Here is a 26,927-nt window from a genome sequence, read left to right on the forward strand (position 1 = left end):
TAGTGTTAAAGTCGTAGAGAAGCAGCTTTTCCAACCGTCGCATTTCCGAATTCTCCCGAGTTGTGCCGACTTTACACGGGTGAATAACATCAATGTGCCGTCCATGTTTGAGCCCTTGCCTCGCAACGCTGCCAGTTCTGTTAGCTCTACGCCTGCTGAAGACACAGACGTCCATCCCCATGAACACTGGGACGGAACTCAATGTGAAAGGAAATTATGCTTATTTCTTATTTCAACCGTTGCGTATATTAGCTGCAACATATGAATCAAGATGACCGAAAAAAAATTTATTGACAGATGACCGTTGATATATGATTGGCCGAATTTAGGTGTTCAGGCTGACGTAGAACTAACTGGCCCGCATAAGATAGAGTACATTTATAAACATGTTTAAGGCAGAATGATTTGACATTTAAATATGATTTCCCTACGACTTTAATGACCCCCCGTTAAGACACTTAGAAAGGTATGGGGCGTTGCAGGCTAACAAAAGAAGCCAAACGACCCCCATTCCAAATGGATGGACCCGTTTGTACGTTTTTTTTGTGTGCATGTTTTCAAAACAAAAACAAGGCTTTGATGAGCTACTGTATAAAACCTCGAACTCCATTCTATTTCTGACATTTTTAATTGAAGAAGCTGGAAAAATGGGATGCGAAACTTCTTCAGACTTGGGGGGGAAAAAAAGTCCAATTGTTTGTTTTTAACTTTTTTTGGAACCCGGGGAGAAGGACATGGTACCTTTGGCCATTCGGAGAAGGAGTACAGAGCTTTCTCTTGCAGCAGCTGGGCGATGGTGGGCTCCCTGCTCTCATGCAGGCTGTCGGGAAGATCGCACATGGAGGTGGGAGTTGCAAACCTGGGACTGCCGGGATATCCCTCCACCACAGGCAGCGCTGCGGAGCACAGCAGAAATATACGCATCCAGCCATCTGCTTCTCTGTGAAAATGTGCGATCAAAAAGAGCGCAACCCTACCTGGGCTGCCTGGCCTCTCCTCCTTCACCGGGCCTTTCAGCAGACCCTCCCCTGTGGTGCCCGAGCCGTCGGCCTGCTCCGGCTTCGGCGTCAGGACAGTGCTGTCGGCCTCCAGCGTCTCCCGTTTCATCTCGGCCTTCACCTCAGGCTGGTCTGGGCAGGACTCCTGCTTGACCTCGGCTTTGATCCCGGAGCCGTTCGGGTACGCTGGAAATTGCAAAACGTCTGGTTTCGCTTCCGGTTTGATCTCGGTCTTAAACCCTCCTCCGTCTGAATAGATGGCGAAGCGGAGATCCGATGGTTTGACTTCGGGTTTCGTTTTTCCGCTCTGTGAGTAAGCCACAAAGTGGAGAGATTCAGGCTTAACGTGGAAGGTCTCCGTCTTCATGGACATGATGAGATCCTCCGGTTTCACCTCCAGCACCGGAGCCCTGGCAGGAAACGCCATCGGCTCAGATTTGGGCTCTGCAGCCTCAGATTTTACAGGGAAGGAGAGAAAAGGAGAAGGTTTAATGTCTGAGCCGTCCAGGCAGACCTCCTCGGCCGGCTCCTCCACCTTCACCGGTACCAGGAACTGCAGCGGTTTCTTCTCCTCACTGACTGCTGTCAGAGCCGATGACTTGGAGTTGACATTGTTTACATTTAACGTCAAATTAGTTTTGGCTTCATTGGGGTCACGTTTATTTTCTGGATCTGCAGAGGAGGACGAAGCTTCGCTCCTGCAGTTCTTGCTGCTCAGGTTCCGATCCGCTGGGTCTCGGGTCTGGGATTCCTCCAAGGCAGACCCAGCGGGGCTGCAGGGTTCTGCTAACTCGGCCTCTCCCAGCTCCGCCAGGCTGGCTTCAGCCTCCTGGGTCACCATCTTCTCTGCCGGTTCCTCTGCAGTGTCTCCCAAAGAGACAGAGTCCAGCCGACCTTCAGGGATCTCTGCCGCCCCCTCAGAACCCTCCCTGCTGCCAACATCAAAACCTCCTCCAGAACTCTGTGAGTTTTCCTTCATTTCTAAAAATGCTCCCGTTTCATTACGGATAAAAGCTTCGGCATCCAGAGAGCTGTCCATGGACTGCTCCTCCTCAGTCTGATACAGAATCAACCCGTGCACCTCCTCCGCAGGATCCTCAATGGACCGGGGACAAACCAAGCCACCTTCTGCTTCCAGCTTCCCCAGGTAAGGCTGCACCTCTTCATTATCATCCGAGGACTCCAAGTTCTCCTGGAGGCCCGCCAGCGCTTCTCCATCCTCCATCTGACGCTCAGAGGTCGGATTCAGGACGCCGACTCCGGGGTCGGGACCTTGAAGCAAAAAAAACATCAGAGATCCATTTAATACTGAATCAATTTGAAAGTAACAGCATTTAAACTTTAATAAGTAATAGACTTTTGGTAGAAACATGTACAAAAAAACATTTTCTGTCCAAAAATAGGTAAAAAATAAACAATTTATAACTTTTTCTGAAATGTTAGCTCGATCAGACTGGAATACAGTAATATCCATTCAATATTTCCCCACTTTCCTTGCTCCTCTACAATTCCTTTTTTAAACATTTGTCCTTGTACTAAAAATTCTGGTAATGAACCTGTTAAGTTAAACCTTATATTCTGCTAATTTTTCACACTTAGAGTTTATTTTCTATGAATAGTAGCTGAGCCTTCAGCCCGCTAACTCCGATGAGCTCTTTTCTCTTTCTCTCTCGGAGGCTAAAATGCTTTCTAAACTAGGGTGACAAGGCGTCCCAGATTTCCGCGGACAGCCCCCGTTTTCAACCACCTGTCCCCGGAAATGTCCCCGATTTTACCGTTTTATGAATGAGGGGGAAAATGTTATCATGGTAGAAAGGGCGTGCGAGCATGCTGTGCAGACACAGCTGTTTAACGTATGGATGAGGAGCAGAGTGCACCAGTTTTAAAACAGACGAGGAAGTTCGTTATCACAGCCGGCCGGACGCAGCTACTCTGTTACCCCAAAATCCCACATCCTCCGCCGCCGCTCTGCTACAGGCCTCCTGCGCAAAGCAAAGCCTACAGCTTCGCTGTTCTTCCCTTTTTGCTCCGTTCCGACTTCCTCTGAGCTTGAGGAGAGCTCCCCATCATCATCCAGCATATGTGCAACTTCTGCCAAAATGTTTTCTTTTTGTTGTGGATTTCTGTAACAGGGATAACTAGGATCATATAATCTTCACATTTACATCCAATCAAAAATAATAACAGCTTATTTAAAACAAAAAGCAGAGCTGTATCTATGAATAGAAAATAGGATTGTGAAAATAAACTCCAGTTAGGTTTCACTATGATTCTGTTAAAGGACACATTTTTATCCTGGCCCTGAGGGCTTATTTTTCCTTCATCTATACGTGTAATGACAAAACATGTATTTTTGGTGTTTTAATTGTTGTAATTTGCAACAATTGGAGGGAGCAGCACTGCACTGCCGCTTCGCTGGCTGCTGAAAGCACTAATGGACCAGCCCGTACAGATACATGTCGTTTCTCAATTCACTAGAACGCGGGTACGGACTTGTGTCCTCGCCAAGTCTGTTCTTGACAGTAACATAGTAAAGTGTGGACTCAGGGAGAACGGGAGCACGCAGCATAAATATGGGTCAACTGGAACAGAAGTGTATTGATGACATCACCACACGCTCAGCTCGTCTGGAGCTGCATTTAACCTCCTGTTATTAATAGTCTCTAGATAATAATAAATTCCTTTTTTTCATTTGTTGGGGGAATAATAATGAACACAGTCAGATAAACACAAATCAAATGAACATTTTGCCAAATAAAACAAAAGACTCGCCATCATATCCAGCAGTCCTTCACACACGGCTATGCAGAGAGAGCGCTGCTGCAGACGGGCTAACGTTAGCCCTGGCTGCCATTAGCCTTGGAGGTCCGCTGGTTGCTGCGGGCCTCCCAACATCAGAATTTTTTTTTTGATATTACACATTAAATCAGTTTTTGGGCCATATAGTGACGGTTAAAGGTATAATGTTTTCTCCTCAAAAAGTACTTTTATAGAACCATTGCAACAGAAAAGAGAAAATTTAACTTAATACTCTGAGCTCTGTGAGCGCTAAACTTGGAAGCTGCTGCTGCCGCAGTGCATGCTGGGACAGCTGTCAATCTCAAAAACTGACAAGTCTGCCCTGATGCATGCTGGGTAAAGAGGGAGGGGCGAGAACAATATTTATATAGGGCAATAAACATCTTAAAGTATCAGAAATATAAAATCCCAGCAGGCTGGGAATTGAAAAGAACATAAAATCACAACACTAGTTTAGGTCAATGAATAATAATAGATGATTGTCATTCTAAATTAACAGCTAACATTTAAATAAATGGTTAAATAAACCCTAAACCCCCAACAGAGGGATTGGCGGCCTAGTGGTTAGGGCATAGAGCTTGGAATCCTGAGGTTGTGATTTCGAAACCCACTCCAACAGACTGCCACTCTGGGTCCCTGGGCAAGACCCCTAACCGCCGGGCGCCCCACAATGGCAGCCCACTGCTTCCCAAGTGGATGGGTTATATGCAGAGATAATGGGCGTCCTTCGGTAGCACAGTGGTTAGCGCACATGACCCATGTACGGAGCCCTTAGTCCTCGACGCGCCCGACCCAGGTTTGAATCCGACCTGTGGACCTTTGCAGCATGTCTCTACCACATGTCGCGTGTGTCTTGGATTCATTCAAATGAAAGCAATAATGGCTGGAAGAGCGTCAGCAGAGACCAAGAGATCAATATTTCTGCCTCCACGTACCTTCGTTCTGGTTTTCTGCTTCTTGCTCCCTTAATTTCTCTGCCTCCTCTTCCTCTTTGTCTTCAAACTCAAACCCGGTACTTCCCTCCTGGTCGTCTCCCTCCTCCTCGGGATTGGCCAAGCTCTCTGGGACGTCAGCATGTCCAAGAGCGTCCTGAGGCTCATGGCTGAACGACAGGGGTGGAGGGGGGACAAAGGGGAGGGGCGGGCTTGCTGATAGGTCTGTTTGATCTGGACTGGCCTCTTCGTTCACTCCGATATCCTAAATAATGGCAAATAGAGACGTCTGGATTACTTTAATATAGAAATGATTCCCTCAGTTGTCAGTATACCCTTTTCTGACCATCTAGGGAAGAAGGTTGATGACTGGTGAAGTAGAAACCCACCTTAAAGAGCATGTAGCTCGATGATAGCGGCTCGACTGCTTCCCCGGTGGAAGGATGAGATGGAGAGGATGAAGGCGGGAGGCCTAAACACTCCTCCAGAGTCCCACCCTCTTCTCCTCCTCTGTCTCCTCCCTGCGCCTCCTCATCCTCCTCCTCCAGGAAACCCGTCTCCAAGCCAGAGGGACCGAGGATGGGATCGGACTCGTTGAACATGTGTTCAGCTGGACTGGTGTGATCTGTGCTGTCCCAAGGAGCCTGCAGGAAAACAGGTCGATAGTTAATATGTTAATGCTTTTTCTCTTTTTACCTGTAGCACTTTGAGATATTTGGATGGAAAGTGCAGTATAAATTAATTGTATTATTATCATTATGATTATTATTGTAAAACGGCATAACGGCGTCCAGATATTCTGCAACATGTGAACAAGGACCAACTCTAGTGCGGTTACTAAACTGCTGGTTCTGTCGGAAAACTGGAATCTAAAAGAAAAAAAAATTCAGACTTTTCTCTGCTGATCCCATATATTATATTTTAAAGCTAATTTCCAGTGTTCCATGTTTAGGCTGATTTCTAGCACCAGCTTTGCGGCCTCATACCTGTAATTGATCCAGCTCCACTGACGGCGCCATCAGCCCGGTTTCCTCCGATGAGCCCTGCTCACCAACCAGGACGTCGCTCCTCAGCTTGGAGTCCAGGTCGGCCCCGCCCACTCCGTACGAGTTGAGCATGCTTTGACCCCCCGTTGCGGAGTTAAAGGGGAACCCGTTCAGGGCGTCTTTGGGAATCTTCCCTCCGTGCAGGCCGTCGGCAGACATGCCGTCGTGTTGCAGAGCTCCCAGCTCCAGGCTCTCATCCAGCGGAGCGCAGTCCAGGAAGTCCACCCGCGAGCCGGGAACCAGGCCCAGGTTGGGAGAAACGGAATCCGGGGGGTCCAGGGTAGGAGGGTGGAGGTGAGGGTGCGAAGAAGAGGATGAGGATGAGGAAGGAGAGGGCGCGGGTGCAGGTGGAGGCTGCTGGTGGGGGTATTCTGGAGGCTGAGGGGAGTGATGGCCGAGCCCCGCCTCGTAGAGGCAGCAATGAGGCAGCGGCCCGTGGGACGAAGAGGAGGAAGACATGGCCAGGCCTGCATGGTGCGGGTGATGAAGATGAGCAGGGTGCCGCCTGACGTAATTCCTGTGAGCCTCCAGGAAACTGAGCTGAGGATCGTTGAGGATGTAGAAGTCGGTGCGGCTCAGGCCGTGGCGGGCCGCCCCGATCAGCAGGTCCCGGTCGTGTTTACCGCTCTCCCACCAGACGGGGAGGTAGAGGGAGGGGCGGCAGAGCTGGAGGCGGGCCGAGAGTAGCGGGTGACGGAGAACCTGTGGGAGGATGATGGAGCGTTTGTTCTGATATCCACATCAGGTCTGAACTCAGGGTTCTATAAAAAGGTTCTGACCTGCTCTCTGATCTTTCGCAGCAGCTCGATGCGATACAGCGTCCTGGCGGCTCGCTCCTCGGTCAGAGGCTCCACCAGAAGGCCGTGATCCACCAGCCCTGGAAACAACAAAACACAGCCGACTTTATTCCACGCCACCACGCAACAGAATCACCAACTAGCTGTGGGTCTAGATACGGCGGAAGTGGTGAGGAAGTGGGGGCAAGTTTGTGTGACAACGGTGGGACATGAGGGCCAAAAAGAGCGGGGATCCAGGTGGAAAAAGGGTCCCAGCGTTCTCGTGCACCTCTCTATTCTAGCTGGTCCAACTTCACGAGTCATTTTCCACAATCGTGGTCATACAAACAAAACAAGCCGGCAACATACCAGACAGGAAATACCCATAGTGTGGAGCGGATGTCGATTTGACCAATCAGAGGCCTCCTGTCTGCGGTCACCTATAAATTTTGGAGAGGTGCACCAGAGTGTCTGCGAAGGGGAGGGGATGTCTTTGCGTTCACTGCGACACACGCAGACTACCTAGTTTTAAAGTATAAATCAGCCTTTAGGAAAAGGCTAAATCCACCAATGTTCCATAACCTCTGCATCCAAGCTCAGATAAATTATTCTGAAAATATGGAGTCAATTTTGTTCCAAAATGAAATGTTTTGTAAATCGAAGAGAATATAACCCAGAAATTCAACTTTCGAGAGGCTTTGCCGTTCTGTCAGATTTGAATTTTTCCAAATTATTTGGTTTCCTAATTTCATTCTTTTAAATAGATATATTTAAAACTTTTCTCTGATTGAGTTTTACAATTTTATTTGATCGATTTTTTTTTTTTTTTTTTTTTTTTTTTTGCAATCCTCTGGATTCATGAGCATTTCTATTGGTCTGCTGGACGTTAGCAGGAGCGTTTGGATTGGACTGGAACTGAAGAGAAATAGATCCGAAAAAACCAAGAATGCAATTTGTAAAAGAAATCATTCTGAAAAACAGAAATTTTAGGGGGAAAAATAAAATACGATTTTAAATATAAAGTATATATTTAGGAAAAAAAGAAATCTGAGAAAAAAGCCAAGTTACTTACAAAACCTTTAGTTCAAATCATGTTTTGTTTTTTTAAGTTTCGTTTCTGGATTCCAATTTTTTTTTTTTGCCAGATTTCCAATTACAAAACCTTTTGTTGGTTAAAGACAGACTTTCATACTCATTGTCTGTTATGATTAGAAATGTATCTGTATTAAAAACACCTTATATTTTATTTACAAACCTTACTTTTAGTTTGGAGAATCACAAATACATGACTAGGCATGCAACTGAAGGAAACTTTAGTTTGCCTAAGGCAAAGTCAAATGCCTTAATAAGAACTGTTATGTATAGAGGTATGAAAGCATGGAATTTACTGCCAAATTACATTAAATTGATAACTGATTTAAGGAAATTTAAAAGATCATTGAAAGAACATTTATTAAATATAGAGGTGGTCTCATAAAACACGATTAGGACTGTGAGGGAGTACACAGTCTTCTTCACTTGCTGTGCTTTGTAGTTTGTTTTGATTAGTTTGGATTGTTTCTGTGTATGTATATGGGTATGTATGTGCATATATGTATGTGTATATGTGTGTATGTATTTATGTATATGTATAGATTATGGGAGATGTTGTTTTAATGTCCACATAATTGTATTCCATTTGTAATTTTTTTAATTTAATTTTTTTTATTTAATTTATTTTTTGTTGGACCCCAGGAAGAATAGCTGTAGCTTGCTGCAGCTAATGGGGATCTTAAATAAACTAAACTAAACTTTTATTTGTTTTCAAAAATGTGTTTTATAAATCTTAAAACTAAGATCAGCTGGTTACTTACATTTTTAAAGGAAAAGTCCAGTCATATTCAGAATACAAACTTCTGAAAGTACTTTAAATATGAAATTATTCCATACTGTTCAATAAATGTTAACTGTTTTTAATAAAGAGTAATTTTTTTTTGAATGTGCTTTACTGGAGGCATCCATGTTTGTCAAATAACACTACTGCCACCTACTGGTTTGTGACGTCACGGTGCGGTATCGGCTGTTGATCAAGTCCCAGTGCTGTATCTGGTGTTTGTCACAACGCGCTATTATACAAGTCAACTTGAAAACATTCTTCTTCCAAATGTTGGCTACGTTTTTTTTTCAGGCCTGAAGTTCAATGGCAAATACATTTTATCCCTTTTGGGCATTTATTTGATCCTCTATAGTTTGCAGAATCACTATATTTGTGATTGGCCTCATTGTGTGTTGAAGAACGCTGCAGACCAGCATTTAGCTCGATTTCCTACACCTGGAGAAGCCAGGACGCTCTGATCAGGCTAGAGTCTGACCTCATCTCTTATCCCGGGTTTCCTGACTGCAGCTTTGAAAATAATGGGACTGAGCTTTAAACTCTAATATTTTTGGCCTATTGTTGATGCAGCTTCTCTCTGCCGCTGTAGGGAACAGGATGATGCATCTGCATTGCTTTGGTGTGGAGAGCTGCTCCCGTCTCTAAGGTCTGATCACACAGAGCGAGATGTAATCATTTAGGCTGCGACGAACCAGCTGTTTAAAGATGGGAGATCCTTCCTAGTTTTTCTTAGGAAAGTTTTTCCTCCATCTGCTGGTTTTATCTCCGTTCTGTCAGTTCTCTCCATCCCCTGTACCTTCGTCGTTCTTTGGCGGGAGCTTGCACGCCGTCCTGCACATGTTGACGAATGCGTTGAAGTAGCGCTCCAAGCTCTCGTCCGTCTTCCTCTCCAGTCGGGCCAGCGCTCTGAACTGGGACCAGTCGAAGGCTTTCCTCTCCGGGTCGTACACAACGCCGAACGAGGAAACGGTGCGGTAGAAGTCTGCCTGTTCTCGGCGGGTCCACCTGCAGAGGAACCAGAGGATCCAGATGAATCGTCCGTTTCTGCTGCAGACTGAGAACAACAACAACCTGCAGCTCGGTCACCTCCTCTGCCACTCCAGGAACAGAGGGTCAGTCTCCGTGGAGACCACCGAACACCTCCTCAGCTCCTCCCCCAGCTGCCAGGCCAGCGGCCCGCCGCCGTGGTGGCCGTGCCCGGCCCCACCCATCGCCATGCCGACCAGGCCGTCAGGCAGCAGGAAGTCGTGTCTCAGCAGAGGCTCTCTGCGCAGCGTGAAACGCTGGTAGGCTGTGATCAGGCGGCGGAAACGGGCCGTCAGGGCGGGGCCGGTGGGCCACAGCGGCCGCGCCTGCACCACGTGGAGCGCCGCCACCCCCGACACTGTTCCTGTCGTCGTCGTGGTTACCAGGGGTGCGTCTTGGGTGCAAAGGTCAGCGGAGGTCTGAGAATCTGAGGGGGAACAAAATTGTAACTGAAGGATCTGGTTACTGGTTAACAACTAGTAATACGAAAGTTACGTATGTAACTACGGTTCTATGAATCCCCGGATGACCGCCAGAGGGCGGTGCTGAAAGCACTGAATGTTCCCTTCGGGCATGCGCAGTTCGAGTAATTATACCAACAGAGTCACACCTGTGACACCGGATGACCACTCAGAAGCTATATAGCCTGGTGTCATCCTTTGCTCTGCTCCTACACAATCTTCTCGCAAAAGCAAGGATTCTGAGTGACAGAGAAGCTCTGGCGGTCATCCGGGATTCATAGAACCGTAGTTACATACGTAACTTTCGTTCTATTTCATCCCTACTGACCGCCAGAGGGCGGTGCTGAAAGCACTGAATGACTAATGCCAACGATGTCACAAGGAATCCTGAGCACATACCTCACAGAGGAGGCCCAGCAGAACCTTGTAAAAGGACCTGACCCAGGGGATGAGGGGCAGCCACATTGACACTGTAGAACCTGGTGAAGGTGGTTGGGGAAGCCCATGAAGCAGCAGCACATATAGCTTCCAGCGGAACCCCTCTCAAAGCAGCCCAGGAACCGGTGACGCTCCTGGAGGAATGTGCTCTCACACCGACTGGCAGGGAGCAGTGACCTGCAGCGTAGGCGTGTCAGATGACACTCACAATCCAATGGGACAGACGCTGTTTAGAAAGAGGACAGCCTAACCTTGGACCCCCATAGCATAGGAAAAGCTGGTCCGAGCGTCTCAGATTGGCGGTGGCTGCAATGTATTCCTCCAACGCTCTTACTGGGCACAACAACTCAGACTCATTCTCAGTTGCACCAGATTGAGGCTGAAACCGAGCCAGCCGCAATGGCTAGTTACGGTGAAAAGGAGACAACACCTTAGGCACAAACGCAGTATTAGGCCACAGGGTAACACCAGAGCCATCTGGATTCCACCTGATACACCTAGGGCTGACAGAAAGAGCATGTAGCTCGCTGACCCTCTTAGCTGAGACGATAGCCATCAGGAAAGCAGTCTTGCAGGAAAGCCACTTGAGTTCTGCTTGTGCCAAAGGCTCGAATGGAGGGTGGCACAGAGCTGTGAGAACGGCAGATCCCAATCTGGGGCTCGTGGGGCTGGCCGCTGGCACAACCTACGAGTACCACGCAGAAAAAGTGAAACCAGTTCATGGCGCCCCACTGTACGGTTGTCAACAGTTCGGTGAAGACATGAAATTGCTGCAACATACACTTTAAGGGTCGAAGGAGAGCGGCCCTTATCAAGGAGAGACTGGAGGAACTCCAAAATAGTGGGCACCGAGCAGGAAACTGGGTTCTCATTGTGGGCAGAGCACCACTGAGAAAAGAGGCGCCATCTGTTAGCATACTGCAGCCGAGTGGAGGAAGCCCTAGCACTCAATACGGTGTGTCTCACGGTGTCTGAACACCCAGTCAGCCTCCCAGGGGCCATGCCCACAGCTGGAGACGTTGAGGGTTGGGGTGCCATATCTGTCCCCCCAACTGAGACAGCAGATCCCTCCTTGCTGGAAGACGCCATGGAGTACCGTGACACAGACTCCAAAGCAGCGGGAACCACGGCCGCGCTGGCCAGAACGGAGCTACCAGCAACACTCTGTGGCCCTGCTCGAGAACCCTCCGTAGAGTCGGCCAAATCAGTGAGAGGGGTGGAAAGGCATACAGGAGAACCTGCGGCCATGGATGAGCCAGTGCATCCTGGCCCAGTGCGCCCGCCATCCCGATTAGGGAATACCATAGGGGGCAATGGGTCGACTCCTCTGTGGCGAACAGATCTACCTCTGCCTGCCCAAAGAGGTTCCAGATTATGCGCACTACGTCGCGGTGAAGAGACCACTCTCCCGGAGCAGGTGCCTGGCAGGATAGAGAGTCCGCAACCTGGTTCTGCCGTCCTGGCAGATACGCTGCGCGCAGGGTACACAGACGGGGAAACGCCCATTCCAGGAGATCCCTCGACACCTTCAAGAGACGTGCTGACCTGGTGCCACCTTGGTGGTTTATATGATAAACAACAGAGGTGTTATCTGTCCGAATCAGCACGTGCCTTCCCTCTAGGTGGGGCAGAAGGCACCTGAGGGCCATGTGCACAGCCCGCAGCTCCAGCACATTTATGTGTTCGGTGCGCTCCCTTGGGTCCCAGAGACCCCGAATAGCTCTGTGTTGCCAAACGGCACCCCAGCCCATGAGGCTGGCATCCGTGGTGACCACCTCCCTTCGACACACTACTAGCCCCATTGGAACACCACTGGACAAAAGGGTCCCGTCTCGCCAAGGAGCTAGGGCATGGAGGCAGCTCCTGGTCACCATTAGCCTGCGATGCCTGTGCAGCCTGGCGTCTAGGCGAAAGCTGTTGAGCCATCGCTGCAAAGGACGCAGAAGGAGCAGCCCTAAGGGCACGACACGAGTGACTGATGTCAGTTTGCCCAGCATTCGCAGGAAGATGATGTAGGGAAACTCCCTGCCCAGTCTGAATCGACGGACAAGCTGGAGTATGTCGTCCACCCTGTGAACAGATGGACGGGCCATCATGGTAGCAGAGTCCAGATGCATCCCAAGAAAGGTGGTTGTCTGAGATGGAACAAGACAACTCTTTGCCAAGTTGACTTTGAGGCCTAACAGTGACACATGAAGTAGAAGCTGGGACGTATCCCGAGAGGCAGCTACCTGAGAGGGAGCACAAAGAAGCCAATCGTCCAGGTATGGCAGAATCCTGACTCCGGAGGCCTGTAGAGGAGAGAGGGCTGCTTTCACGCATCGAGTAAACACCCTCGGGGAAAGGGAGAGCCCGAATGGGAGCACCCGGAATTGCCAATGGCGCCCCCGATAGGCAAACCTGAGAAAACGGCGATGTTCTGCCGCAATAGGCACGTGAAAGTAGGCGTCTGTCAGATCTACTGATGTAAACCAATCTCCCGCCACAATGGTCTGAAGGACCTCTGTTATGGTGAGCATGTGGAAGGGAAGGACCTTCAGGTACCGATTCAGTCCCCTTAGATCTAAAATGGGGCGAAAACCGCCGGTCTTCTTGGCCACAAGGAAGTATGTGGAGTAGTAGCCTCTGGGTTGCCGCAGAGGATCAACAGACTCGATTGCCCCCTTGCCCAGGAGGGCGGAAAGCTCCTGGTCTAGTGCCTGAGATGTCACCGGGTCTGTGATGACAGTCATCTTGACCCGGTGTGAGAGGGGGGGCCGCCGTCGGAACTGGAGCCTGTAGCCATTGGTTAAGGTGGCAACCACCCATGGATCTACGGCATGAGCAGCCCAGAAATTCAGCTGCTGATGGGAAAAATGTCCGATGGCTGGCCCGGTGGCATCATCTTCTATCCCCATGGCCCCTGGCCCCTGTCCCTCCTCGGTCTCTGCCGCACATCATGGGGATAGGAACCAACAGGTCTGCCACCAGTCTGAGGTCATGGCTAAACGCTGGGGGTAGTGGCAGGGCGGCCCGAACGCTGGGGAAAGGCAGGTATGCTCCTGCGAAGGCCGGAAAGCTGCTGGCTAGTCTGACGTGCTTGAGCAGTCCGTTCCAGCGCCTCCAAGGCAGCTGATCCAAACAGCTCCCCTGGTACAACCGGGACACCCCTGAGGGTCCTACGGCATGCTTCAGTCAGAGGAGACTGTGCCAACCAGACCTGTCTACGAGCTTGGACAAGGAAAGACATGACCCGTCCAAGCTCTCTGGTCATCAGTGCGAAGGCCTGCAGCGCTGCGTCACTATAACCAACCGCCGCACTTGCACCACCAGTGTCCTGAACAGATGCAGACAGGGCAAACATGAGGTGCGCCAGGGAATTGCCAAGGCGGCCAGCACGCGCTCCTGCATTGTACGCCTTACAGAGGAGGTCATCTGTAACCCGACATTGAGTCCGCGGGCACCGGACATCAGGACGCAGGGCTTCATCTGGTGACACAATCAGTGAAGCAACAGCTGGTTCAATTGCTGGCATACGGTCCAGGCCGGCCTTCACCGACTCATGCATGGCAGCTAATACACGACCATCCGATGAGAGACGCGACAGCGCTCTCGGTTCCCGCCAACAGGCGTGTAACTCCTTCAAGTACTCCTCTGATGGAGGTACAGAAAAAGGAGTAGGAGCCCTTCCACGTCTGAAAAAGGCACTGCCGGAGCTGGATGCCTCTCCTTGTGGGAGTTCCAGCTGCAGCTGCTTCAGGGCCATAGACATGACCTCCCGCATGGAACCGTCACTGGCCTCTCCAACCGCACTCTGAGATGAAAATGAACCAGCCTCGGAGGCTTGAGAGGACCCTGCCTCCTCCTCATCTCTAAAATGAGAAGCGGAAGCAGCCAGAGAGATAACGTCATCCTCTACAACCAGCTCGGGCATTGGTGGGGAAGAGAGCCCAACCACTGGGAGCGAGGGATCAGATTGCCGTGTCTGCAACAAGGACTTCATCTCTGCCAGCTCTGCTGACAACTGCTCCACCCTTGTGGACAGGCCCTGGTCAGGTTTGGCCCGCTTCCTCCGGGGGAGGGGCACAGATGCTGTGGTCCCACCACGGCGCTTAGAACGCTTGGGGGGAACCACCTGCCCAGAGGGCGGAAGGTCCGAGCCCTCCTGGGGGCACAACTGGGCCAACCGGGCCACCCTCACTGCATGGGGCATAAAGCTGCAGTTCATACAGGGGTTCTCAGACAGCGCCTCCAAAAGGTGCTCATGTCCAAGGCAGGTAGGGCACAGGTCGTGGCCATCCTCTGCCTGCAGGGCAGCCCCACAATCCATGCAGCTGTGAGAGCCATCCATGTCGAAGGCCGACAAGGCTTAAAGAACAGAAAGTTATCGAAAATCGGGAGAGGGGGCGCAAACGCAGCCGTCACCAATTACAGCAGAGAAACGAAAGAGGCTGCGAGCACAAGGCAGCCGATACTGGGAGAGGGGGCGAGAACCGCTACCGTCACCAGGTATAAAACCAATAAACCAAAAAAGCTAACAACGTTAGCTGTATGGAAACTTAAGTTGGGAGTAGGAGCGAACAACGCTGCCGTCACCAATTAAGAGAGCAGACCAACGAAAAGGCTGCAAAAAAGGTTGATTTTGGGAGAGGGGGCGAAAACGCGGCCGTCACCATTCATAACTAAGCAGACCGATGAAGAAGGCTGCAAACAAACCAAAAAAGGCTAACAACGTTAGCCGTCTCCAACTTCGGCAAACGAAGTAGACCACACTTGGTTGGGAGAGGGGGCGAAAACCGCGGCTGTCAGTAATTATAGCAGCGCAGACCGGTGAAAAAAAGGATGCAAAAGTAGGGAATATACTGGGAGAGGGGGCGAAAACCGCTGCCGTCACCAGGTATAACACCAACAAACTAAAGAAGCTAACTACGTTAGCCGTATATAACTTCGGCAGTGAAGTTATTCACACTGGGAGTAGGGGCGAAAACGCTGCCGTCACCAGTTCGAAACAAAACAGCACGAAGCTGTAGGTAAAAAGCTAAAGTCGTGAGCCGGGAGAGGGGGCGCGGACGCTACCATCACCAGCAAACAACTCACTTACCTTCCGTAATCCTCAGAATTGACCCGTTGCAGCCCTGGGAGGGCGGAGAATAACCGCAACTCCGGTCAAGATACAGGGGCTTCAGACAACGGGGAAGTTAGCGAACCGCTTGCGAGAAGAAAAAAGGAGCAGAGCAAAGGATGACACCAGGCTATATAGCTTCTGAGTGGTCATCCGGTGTCACAGGTGTGACTCTGTTGGTATAATTACTCGAACTGCGCATGCCCGAAGGGAACATTCAGTGCTTTCAGCACCGCCCTCTGGCGGTCAGTAGGGATGAAATAGAACTGGTCATACAGCATGAAACCCAGTTCACCCAGAAGGAAACGACCCGCAGGCATCAGCTGGGATTACCTGCTTTGGTTCCGCACACACTCACCTGGAAGGTCTCCTTGGTGGTCAGCCGCCCCATCCTGAGCCGCGCTGTCTGCCTTTTCCTGAATGTCGACGCTGGAGCAGGTTTCCTCCCCCTGAGAGGAAAAGAAGCGGCGTCATCAGCAGTTTTGTCTTCCTCTCTACGGATCATTCAGGCTTAAAACTGATCCTAGATCAGATCTTTTGTTCTCATTCTTTCTTCCTAAGGGGGGAACTTCTTGTTCCACCAAATTATGTTAAACATTTATACAGGAATTAGTAACTCTAATTTAATGCTCATAGACATTATTTTAAGGCCATACACAAGTACCCATGCCTCTCATATATGCATTTATATGGTTCTGCTGGAGGTTTCTTCCTGTTAAAAGGGAGTTTTTCCTCTCCACTGTCACTACAAGCATGCTTAGTGTGAGGGAGTCAATAAGTGATGCAATCAACTGGTTTTCCTTAGATAGAAAACCTTGAATCAATTTAACTTTATGATCTGGTGAACTGTAAAGTGCCTTGAGATGACATGAGTTGTGAATTGGCGCTATAGAAATAAACTGAATTGAATTCCTGCTTTTCAGACAGGATTTTAGCTCTGTAGGTCTTACCAAGCTGCCCTGCCTCAGGTTCAGCCTTTCCATCAGGAAATCAGCTAACAGACCATCACTGCGTCCAAAAGGCATTTAGCACCACAGAGAAACACTGATATAATGAAGATGATGATGGAGATCTTTACCCGTCTGCTCTCCTCTGGTTCCTCCTCGCCATTAGCGCTGCTCTCTGGCTTTTCCTTCGCCTCCTCAGTTTTACAGCTGCTGTCAGAGAAGAGAGCCGACAGAGAGGTTTCAATACTGTCTGAGGGTGATGGGGAGGAGGTCTTTCTCTTTGTTAAAAAAAGGAAGTTATGTCCCCCTGAAGTCGATAACACCTCACAGCTTTCCTTCCAGTTGTTTTCCTGGGAGCAAGCTACTTGGTTTAATTACTCTTAACTCAAAACTTGGTAAAACTATATAAAAATGACTAAAAAACACGGCCATGCAGGTGGCGCAGTGGTTAGCGCACACAACATGTATGGAGGCCTTTGTCCGCAGGTACGTCTCTCCCCCTCTTATATCCCCTTTCCTGTCAGCGTACTGTTCATAAAACGAGCCACCAGTGCTGTAAAAGTTTAAAAAAATAAAATAAAAGAGTAAAAATAGGAGTTTATTCCAGTTCAGATCATTACCGAACAGATAAATTGCTTGGAGGCCAACAAATACTCACGAAGAAACATTTATACGGTGTTCGGGAAAATCTACGTCACCTAGGACTTAAAATGAATTGAAAACCACAGATGACTTGACTTCAAAAAGTTTTTCCCATCCTCGTGAGGAATGCTCTGAATTCAAAGCCAGTTTAGGAGAAGTTCTTCAAAATCTTCAGGTTTTTAAGATAAAAGCAGAGATCCAGACCAAACCAGACACTCTCAGCATCCGCTTCTCCACCAAAAAGCTTTGAGGGGAACTCTGACACCAACGAGCAGCGTACACAACCTGGGCCATGCATGGACACGGCGTTCTAATGGATTCCAACAGGTTCATGTCTCTCCTGATGCTCAGATTACAGCCGTCACTGTCACCTTCTGTTAAAGAGGACCTGAACCACTGATACTTTCCAATAAACGTAATGGACAACATGCAGCACGGTGAGAACATTTTCTGAACCGATGATCAGATTTCACCTCCTCAAGCCCCTGTCGCACAATTTAGCCAACGTATGCCTGACGTACGGAAAAGCTGGCATAAGTTATGAGCACGCTGAAGCATGTCGACACACGGCGAGTACGGCGAGAACTTTTGAGCACGCTTAAAATTTCCCGATCTTTGCCAGCTTATGCCATACGTGCGGCATAAGTTACAGGCAAGTTATCGGATTGTTGACATACGATCAGATTTTAGACAAAGAAAACTGTTATTTTATTCTACTACTAAAACAGTTTTTGTTAACACAATAGTCATTTCTCAATTTAATAGACGAGAGTACGGACTCGTGTTCTCGCCAAGTGGGTTCTTGAGAAGAACACAGTAAAGTCAGAAAAACACAAATAAAATGACGTTTTGCCAAATAAAACAAAAGACTCTCCATCATGGCCAGCGGTCCTTCACACACGGCTATGCAGAGAGAAAGGGCTGCTGCAGACGGGCTAACGTTAGCCCTGTCTGCCGTTAGCCTCAGAGGTCCACGGGCTGCCGAGGTCCGCTAGAATTCAGAAGTTGTTTTTTGTTATATTACACATTAAATCGGTTTTTGGGCCATATAGTGACGGTTAAAGGTATAATGTTTTCTCCTCAAATGATCTTAAAACTTACTTTTATTGAACAAGAGCAACAGAAAAGTGAACTTTTAACTTAATACTCCGAGTTCTGTGAGCGCTCTGCTGGAGGCTGCTGCTGCAGCAGTGCATGCTGGGACAGCAGTCAATCTCAAGAACAAGTCTGCTCTGATGCATGCTGGGTAAAGAGGGAGGGGTGAGAACAACATCCGGGGAATTTGTTCGTTCTCGGTCTGCTTGTTCTTGTGAATTGGAACAGTAATAGGGCCGAGGCTGATGACGTTTCACGAATACATGAAAAAAGCACAAGTATACATTTTGATGAACTGCCAAAGTTAAAAGTTGATTAGCTTAACATGGCTAACTGACCGAGCTAAAAGAGGCTAACCTGTTAGCTACTGAACACAGCTAGCCGCAGTGCTACCCAGCTCTCCCCCTCTATGTCATGGTCTAACAGTTGCTTTGTTCACCTTGAACACACTTTTTTAGGTTTTTTCAATCAGGTAAAACTTTATTGGTCATTAGACAAGCTAACGCTACAGATGCTCCTGACTCAGACGCTGCATTGTTACTATTGATGTCTGGACAAACTCAATATTTTACATCATGTGGCAACGTTCAGACCATCATGTAGCGTAACGACACTGGCATGAAGCAGGACCCGAGCAGATCTGGTACCTACAGTGGAACTATTAGAAACACTGTGCCGTAATAATCCAGGAAACTGATCCGAGAACAAAGCTTTAATTTTTCTAAAATCAGCAGAGAGCCAAATAAAAGCACAAAGTGAATTTGGCTTAACTGAACTGTGAGGTTTGTATTTGATGGTGAGTCCAAGTGTGAAGCAGGAACGTGGGCGGGAAGGCGACAGCACAAACAAACCAAAACACCAGGATGGGTTTTATTCACACTGCCGTTAAGTCCTGCTGTGAAAACGACTACAGGCAGCAGGAGGAGGAAGACGAAGGAGCGAGCAAACGCAGACGGAGAAAACCGATTAATAAGGAAGCACTATTCAAGGGTTCAATGGTTGACTGAGAAAGGAAGCAGTCATATAACAGGAAACAATGATCATAAAGAGGAGGGATTTTAAAAAGCAGGAGATCCATCCATTTCTTTCTGCTTTATCAGGGTCGCAGAGACAACAGTCTAAGCAGAGATGCCCAGACTTCCCGATCCATGCACACTTTTGGCCCACTTTTGTCCATTGGCCCTCTTGCACAACGCAAGAGGGCCAATCAGGAACTAGCTGTGGGTCTAGATACGGCCAAGGCGGTGAGGAAGTGGGGGCGAGTTTGTGCGACAACGGAGGGACATGAGGGCCAAAAAGAGTGGGGATCCAGGTGGAAAAAGGGTCCCAGCGTTCTCGCACACCTCGCTCTTCCAGCTGGTCCAACTCTATGAGTCATTTTCCACAATGGCGGTCATACAAACAAAACAAGCTGGTAAGGTACCAAACAGGAAATACACATAGTGTAGAGCGGATGTAGATTTGACCAATCAGAGGCCTCCTGTCTGCTGCACTGTCTGAGGTCAGCTAAAATTTTGGAGAGTTGCGGCAGAATGTCTGCGGAAGGGGCGTTCACTATGACAAACATACAGACGACCTGGTTTCTGAGAATAAACCAGCCTTAATTCTACGTTCACACAGCAGCCTGAAGTGACCCAAATCTGAGTTTTTTTACCCATATGCGAACTGTATCTGATCTTTTCATGGCAGTCTGAACAACACAGATCTGATTTTTTCCAATGCAACCCAGGCCACTCGGCTATGTGGTCCTGAATCAGATAAGTATATGATCTTTTTAAATGCGACCTGTGTCTGAACGTCCAGGTCGCATTCATCTGACCTGAACGTCATTAATAGAAGACATAGGTCACTATTCTGCGTCATGCTATGCAGAAGCAGGAAGAAAAACAACAACCATGGCGGACGGTAATGCAGAGAGCAGTCTTTTTTTTAAACCATCTTGAAAAGATTGTGTTTTAAGGTTGGGAAAGATCGGTAGATGTGCTGCAGCACTACCATCCATGTTTACTTCTGTAAACACAGAGCACGCTTGCTCGTGACGTCATTGCGTCCTCCACTGTGCATGCGGGACACTTAAGCTGTATGACTGTAGTTCACGCAGAAGATTACATACAAGTCGCATATATTTGGAAATGTGAACGGCAACGCAAACAAAAATCGGATTTCACATAAAAGTCGGACTTGAGCATTAAAGTCGTAGCGAAATTATATTTAAATGTCAAATCATTCTGGCTTAAACATGTATATAAATATACTCTTTATCAGATGATATTATCCCAAAATTTGGAAGATTTCTATTAAAATAAAAATAAAAAACACCTGAATTCGGCCAATCATATATCAGTGGTCACCTGTCAATCTAATTTTTTTTTGGTCGTAGCATCTTGATTCATATGTCGCTGCTAATATACGCAACTAGGAATGCACGATATAATCGGCCCCCTATCGGTATCGGCCTTAAAACTGAATATCGGACATCGGCCCCCCCACCGATATTTAACCCGATATTTGATCAGCTTCTGAGTTTCTAAAGTCTAAAATAAAAAAATTACAAAAATACTACTTCTTCCTCAAAAACTTCTTTTTTACAGACTTAAAAACTTCTAAAGAGGGAAAAAATATTGATACATTAAAATATCCCAATATCTTCATATGCTGATATATTGCCATTTAAAAACACCATATCAATCTCTTTTACTAATGAAATATTGCTATATGTCATCGTTATGCTACGAAATTTTGCCATATTTTTATATGTTGATATATTGACGCGGTATCGATCTATTTTACTAACAAAATCTCACAAGAATTTGCAAAATATCACGAGAGTTTGTAACAGAACATTGAAATTTCACGACATTTTGAAAGTAAAATAGATCGATACCGCGTTTTTAAAAATCAATTTCATATCAGCATATGAAAATATATTTGAGTATATTATTTTTCAAAGTGTCAGAAATGGATAACAAAACTGCTATTTTCAATGACTACTTATTTTTGTCCAGCTTTAACATCGGTATCGATATCGGTTATCGGCTACATGAGTTTTAAAATATTGGCATATCGGATATCGGCCAAAATCCCAATATCGTGCATCCCTATACGCAACGGTTGAAATAAGAATCTTGGCAGAGTAGCGGTGACCGTTACAGGTGTATAGTTGGAGAGCTAATTGTTGGCCATTTCTAAATTCAGGCGGCAGAAGCATATCTGCATTAACTGCGACACACGCAGACGACCTGCTTTCTGCGTATAAATCGGCCTTAACTGAGCTCCTCTCCCGACCTTGACGGGTGCGCCCAGCCAGCCTGCGAAGGAAACTCATTTCAGTCGCTTCCTTTCGGTCATTAGCCAGATCTCATGACCATAGGTGAAGGAAGGGAATGTAGATCGATCGGTTAATCGAGAGCTTTGCCCCCCCGACTCAGCTCCCTCTTCCCCACAACAGTCCGATAAAGCGACTGCATGACTGCCGACGCCGCACCCATCCGTCCCTCGCTCGTGAAAAAGACCCCCGAGATACTTGAACCCCTCTACTCTGGCAGAAGATATTCAGTAATAAAAATAAAAAAAACATCAGTTCTAAGGCTGATTATTTATGATTTAAAGTTTAATCCGTGAAGAAGGGATCTGCCTTCCAGAGCAGCTGATCAACACAATAAGCCCCTCTGACTATTTTCCACTGCTTCATCAAACCGATCTCCTGTTTCTGTCTCTAATTTTAGAAACCCATCTTTGTAATCCCTGTTTTACCTGTCGATCAGTTCAGCTACCGCCTCCGATCCTCCCTGTTCAGCAGACAGAGCCGTGACGTCCGGCATCCCAACCCTTTCCAGGAAGCACAGGTCTGGATCGGCCCGCATGGCGTTGTATCGCTCATATCCTGTCAGGGGAGGCCGCCGTCAGTATGACGTTCCTTTGAAATCACTAAAAGAGTTTAGAGGAAGGCTCACCGTGTTTGTGGACCCCTATGAGGAGCGATTTGTCGGCCTCGGCATCCCACCACATCACGGGAATCTCGATGTAGTCGATGTCGGGTAGCGACACGTCCAGTTTACTGCCGACGCACAAACAGTCAGCCGTCAAGTTTAGACTGATGAAAAGTGGGTGAAGAGCGGTTTGTCTGCAGCGTACCTGGCTGGTACCCCCTCCTGAGCCTGATTAGCGGCCTCACCCAGAACCTCCACCTTCAGGTAGTACAGCATCCGGACCCTCAGCAGCACCCTGGCAACAGAGAGGAAGATTCCAGGAATCCCAACATCGATGCATTCATGACGTTTGAGATTAATCGGAGTTCTAAAACCAACGTCAAACCAGAGGAACTCTTCGAGATTTTGAGTTTTAAAGACAAGAATTGATCTGCGACAGAATATTGTCATAAAATATTGTGTTTCAGCTTTTGATGTGACAGACATCAGGGAAGGTTATGGAGTAAGAAATGGGTCAAAATGTTTGCAAACCTAGAAATCTTAAATGAAACTGAAAGAATAAAAGTTGAAACAGAAAAAAATATAAGTTGAAATTGAATGTCAAATTTGTATCTTATAACCTGAGAAACCAAAAAAGCAAACACAGAATAATAAGAATTAAATCTAAATTCTTTCCCTCGACTTGAAAAAACTCATAATTCAATTTAGTATTTAATTACACTTTTTCTTTTTTTCCCCCCTTTCTTTTTTTATTGCCATTTTAGATTTTTTTGAAATCTCTTTCTTTCTGTTTATATTTCACACAGTGTTTCTTTTACCCTTAATTTGAGCAGGTAAATAAGATGATTTCCCACTGGAATGAGTATTTCTATTATATGCATTTAAAATAAAACAATGCAATTGTTTTTTCTTATTTTAAATGTAAATTATCTTGTTTATTTGGTAAAGAATCTCACTAAACTAAATTCAAGAAATAAATGCAATTATTTTAAGAATAAATGACTTAGTTTTTGCAGTGTACAGCAGACATTAATGATCTGGATCTTCCCTTTAGGTGTTTCATTAGAGCCTCTAAGAGAGCAGAGCCCTCCCCACACTGCAAACATGATGTAGAAATAAGTCAAACGTTTCTTAAATTAAATGTTTTTCCCCTAAATTTGAGCAGGTAAATAAGATGATCTGCCAATGGAAAGAGAATTTTTACTCTAAAAATAAGATAATTAGATAATATGCACTTGAAAACAGACAATGCAATTGTGTTTTCTTATTTTACATATGAATGTTCTTGTTCCATTGGCAAAGTGTATCACTTACCTCCTCAATTCAAGAAATAAGGCACTTATTTTAAGAAAAAAGGAACTATTTACATTTGTATTTTTCTAGTGCAGCAGCATCTACACACAAAAAAACGATTTTGAAATAAGTAAAAAAGAAAAACTTAAATTTAGTGTATTTACCCTTAATTTGAGTAGGTAAACAATATGATTTGCCAATGGAATGAGTATTTTTAACCCTAACATAAGATAATTAGATAATATGCACTTGAAATAAGAAAGGTTTTTTTTCTTATTTTAAATGTAAATTATTCTTTTCCATTGACAAAGTGTCTCAATTACCTCCTCAATTCAAGAAAAAATGCACTTATTTTAAGAAAAAGGACTTATTTAGATTTATGTATTTTTTGCAGTGCACTGACTTGTTGCAGTGCTGTTTGAGGTGCTTCTTGTAGCTCTCGTCCTGCAGCACCACCTCAGGGTTGCAGTGCACCAGCCAGTCGGCGTTTTTAACATCAGGAACATTCAGCTGGTTCTTCAGCTTTTTCCCCTTCCTGCCCCGAGGAACCGGAGCCGATAAACCTGCAAAAGCAAACAGTAAGTGTGACCCGAGCCGATAGGCTGCCAGGAAGCGGAGAGCGGAGAAAATCTAACCGGAGTGGTTGAGCAGCGCCTGGTCCTGTCCGTCCTTAGAGGGCGCAATCAGATCCCAGATGAAGCTCTTGATCTTGTCGTCACCTTTGTAGTGTTTCAGGCAGTAAACCAGCAGAGCCCTGATGGATCAAAGCAGACACGTTCAAGTTTATCTGCAGGCCTCGTTTCCTTGTTTTCACTTATTCCAACTGCAGCTTCTCTCACCTGCAGATCACCTCCATGTCTCTCTCTGCCAGGTGCCACTTGAAGCGACCGTGGTTCAGAATGTCTTTCCAGCGACCCCACCTGGAGAGATGAGAGAAAAATCCTCTGAAGCGTCTAAACTCAGGGGAGCATCTCTGGATCTGTTTATCTTCATGAGCACTAATAGAGTTTCTCCCCGCTGTAATAAACCTGTGAGGCCGTAGGAGACGCACACTTGAAGAAAATAAGGAACCACTTCATTTAAAGGAGCCAATCAAGTGAACGCTGATGGAAAAAAATCAAGCAGTTTTATGGGTGTAAATATCTATACATGAAATTATTAATTCACCTTTAAACTCCCTTCAAAGGCATAGACCTTTGATATTTGCAACATTTACCCTTTCTCTTTCATTTTTTAGCATTTAAAGGAAAAATCCGGTCATATTATGAACTCAAACTTCTGAAAGTACTAAAAGTATGAAATTATTCCATCCTGTTCAATAAATGATCAGTGTTTTTAACTCAGAGTAATTTTCATTCGAATTTGCTTTACTGGAGGCATCCATGTTTGTCAAAGAACACTACTGCCACCTACTGGTTAGTGACGTCACGGTGCGGTATCGGCTGTTGATCAAGTCCCAGTGCTGTATCTGGTGTTTGTCACAACGCGCTATTATCCAAGTCATCTTGAAAACATTCTTCTTCCAAATGTTGGCTACATATTACGTGTTTTTTCTCCTGGTCCTGCGTTCAGCGACGTTTTCCTTTACGGAACGCCTGAGAACAGTTAAACAGGTCCAAGCTAGCCTGAGCGCGCTGAGGGAGCTTAATTGTAGTCTTCACACGGGAAGAAAGCGAGAATGAGTTGAGGCGGGTAGGTTGGCCGTGATCTAGTTGGTGGATGGAGCCACGGACACGGCTCAACCTGTCTGTCTCAGACAGACGTGATGTCATTGGAGCTTCCGTAGTTGGCCACGCCAAGGCGATTCCCATAGTGAAACACCGAGCGAAGTTAGAAAAAGATCCTCCCTCTTCAAGTTGGCAATCCAACGACGAACCCGTCCGTGGAGGATCAGGAATCGGAAAGATGACATAATTTTTTTTTCCACTTTTACCTGTATTACATCATCCAACTGCCATGCACGTGGGCATTGTCAGTTTCACTATAGCTCTGGTGAATTTCAATGGTGAAGTCCTCTGGAAATCTTCAATAATTGTTGATTGCAGATGTGTCTAGTAGTTCCCATTGATTTTGCTTGTAAAGCGGGGAGAATGGCGCTAGGCTTACCGCACCGTGACGTCATTGCTTTCCAGTCAGCAAACTGGGCATCGACAGTAGGAATCAATTAGAACCAGTTCTGATGGATTCTCAGAGCCCAACCCTGACATATTGAGTAAGCATGTATGAGACTCAAATGCACATCTCGCTGTGACTGAGCTGAAGCTGGTGGCATCAAAAATATGGCTTATTACAACAGGCAACAGCTCTCTCTTGGTCCCATTGCAGACCTCAGTTACATATTGTAACCAGCTAGTGTAGTCACTAAAAGCTAATGTTAGCATGTGTCAATAAATGTCACCTTAAAGCCTCTCAAGTCCCTTAAACATCCTTAAACAAGTCCAAGCATCCAAATTATTGAGTCCTAACTGCTGGTCAGAGCGATGCTCCCGCTCTGATCAGAATCAACCACTCAGCAGCGATCATGCTAAGAAAGTAAATGTGTGATGGACATTAGGCTCCTTCAGGCAGATACATGTTCCAGATAGATTTTTTCTCAGCATTAATGTTATGATGTAAGATCACAAACAGCATCTTGCTATCAGTCTCTATTTCAACCAGACACTGACAGACTCAAAATGATGAAGTCCAACCTTTCTGCAGATCTGGACGTCTTACCCGAAGATGAGAAGGTTTTTCTCAACCCTGAAGCACTCTGCCCGAAGGTAGCGCCTGCTTCTGTCTCCAAGGCGACGTGTCCGGCAGGGCCGCTCCTCAGAGTCGCTGTCCAGCTCTGAGAACTCCATCAGCTCGTCATCCTCAAAGGAGTTGTAGTGACGTGTCTGTTTCCTCACGCGAGGCGTGTCAATCACCAGGGACTCCTGGATCACAACGATAAAAACATAGAAGTTTGGGATGGATGGATGGATGGATGGATGGATGGATGGAGTGATGATGATGATGATGATGATGATGATGATGATGATGATGATGATGATGATGATGATGATGATGATGATGATGATGATGATGATGATGATGATGATGATGATGATGATGATGATGATGATGATGATGATGATGATGATGATGATGATGATGATGATGATGATGATGATGATGATGATGATGATGATGATGATGATGATGATGATGATGGATGGATGGATGGATGGATGGATGGATGGATGATGAATGATGATGGATGGATGGATGGATGGATGGATGGATGGATGGATGGATGGATGGATGGATGAATAATGATGGATTGAGGAATGATGATGGATGGATGGATGAATGGATGGATGGATGATGAATGAATGGATGGATGGATGATGAATGATGAATGATGATGGATGGATGGATGGATGGATGGATGGATGGATGGATGGATGGACGGACGGATGAATGATGATGGATGGATGAATGAGGATGGATGGATGGATGGATGGATGGATGGATGGATGGATGAATGATGATGGATGGATGAATGAGGATGGATGGATGGATGGATGAATGGATGGATGGATGATGA

General features: G+C 46.8%; 1 protein-coding gene across 6 annotated transcripts in view; it reads right to left on the bottom strand.

The window, feature by feature from the left end:
* chd6 (chromodomain helicase DNA binding protein 6) overlaps nt 1-26,927 on the bottom strand; it is a 109,020-nt gene that overhangs the window by 13,389 nt on the left and 68,704 nt on the right. For 3 of the 6 annotated variants that reach the window (XM_038297541.1, XM_038297536.1, XM_038297537.1), the window contains exons 23-39: nt 26,072-26,274; nt 24,196-24,276; nt 23,992-24,110; nt 23,760-23,919; nt 22,269-22,358; nt 22,088-22,191; nt 21,888-22,017; nt 16,529-16,607; nt 15,809-15,899; nt 9,511-9,877; nt 9,221-9,429; nt 6,555-6,652; nt 5,716-6,477; nt 5,119-5,373; nt 4,733-4,994; nt 978-2,270; nt 742-896 (exon numbers count right to left, since the gene is read on the bottom strand). In XM_038297541.1, the coding sequence (XP_038153469.1) occupies nt 742-896; nt 978-2,270; nt 4,733-4,994; nt 5,119-5,373; nt 5,716-6,477; nt 6,555-6,652; nt 9,221-9,429; nt 9,511-9,877; nt 15,809-15,899; nt 16,529-16,607; nt 21,888-22,017; nt 22,088-22,191; nt 22,269-22,358; nt 23,760-23,919; nt 23,992-24,110; nt 24,196-24,276; nt 26,072-26,274 (4,458 nt within the window). The remainder of the gene's footprint in view (nt 1-741; nt 897-977; nt 2,271-4,732; nt 4,995-5,118; nt 5,374-5,715; nt 6,478-6,554; nt 6,653-9,220; nt 9,430-9,510; nt 9,878-15,808; nt 15,900-16,528; nt 16,608-21,887; nt 22,018-22,087; nt 22,192-22,268; nt 22,359-23,759; nt 23,920-23,991; nt 24,111-24,195; nt 24,277-26,071; nt 26,275-26,927) is intronic. The other 3 variants (XM_038297540.1, XM_038297539.1, XM_038297538.1) reach the window with 3 other exon arrangements.

The sequence above is a fragment of the Cyprinodon tularosa genome, unplaced genomic scaffold (genome assembly GCF_016077235.1).
Source record: "Cyprinodon tularosa strain WSP-4 unplaced genomic scaffold, ASM1607723v1 ctg390, whole genome shotgun sequence".
Classification (NCBI taxonomy): domain Eukaryota; kingdom Metazoa; phylum Chordata; class Actinopteri; order Cyprinodontiformes; family Cyprinodontidae; genus Cyprinodon; species Cyprinodon tularosa.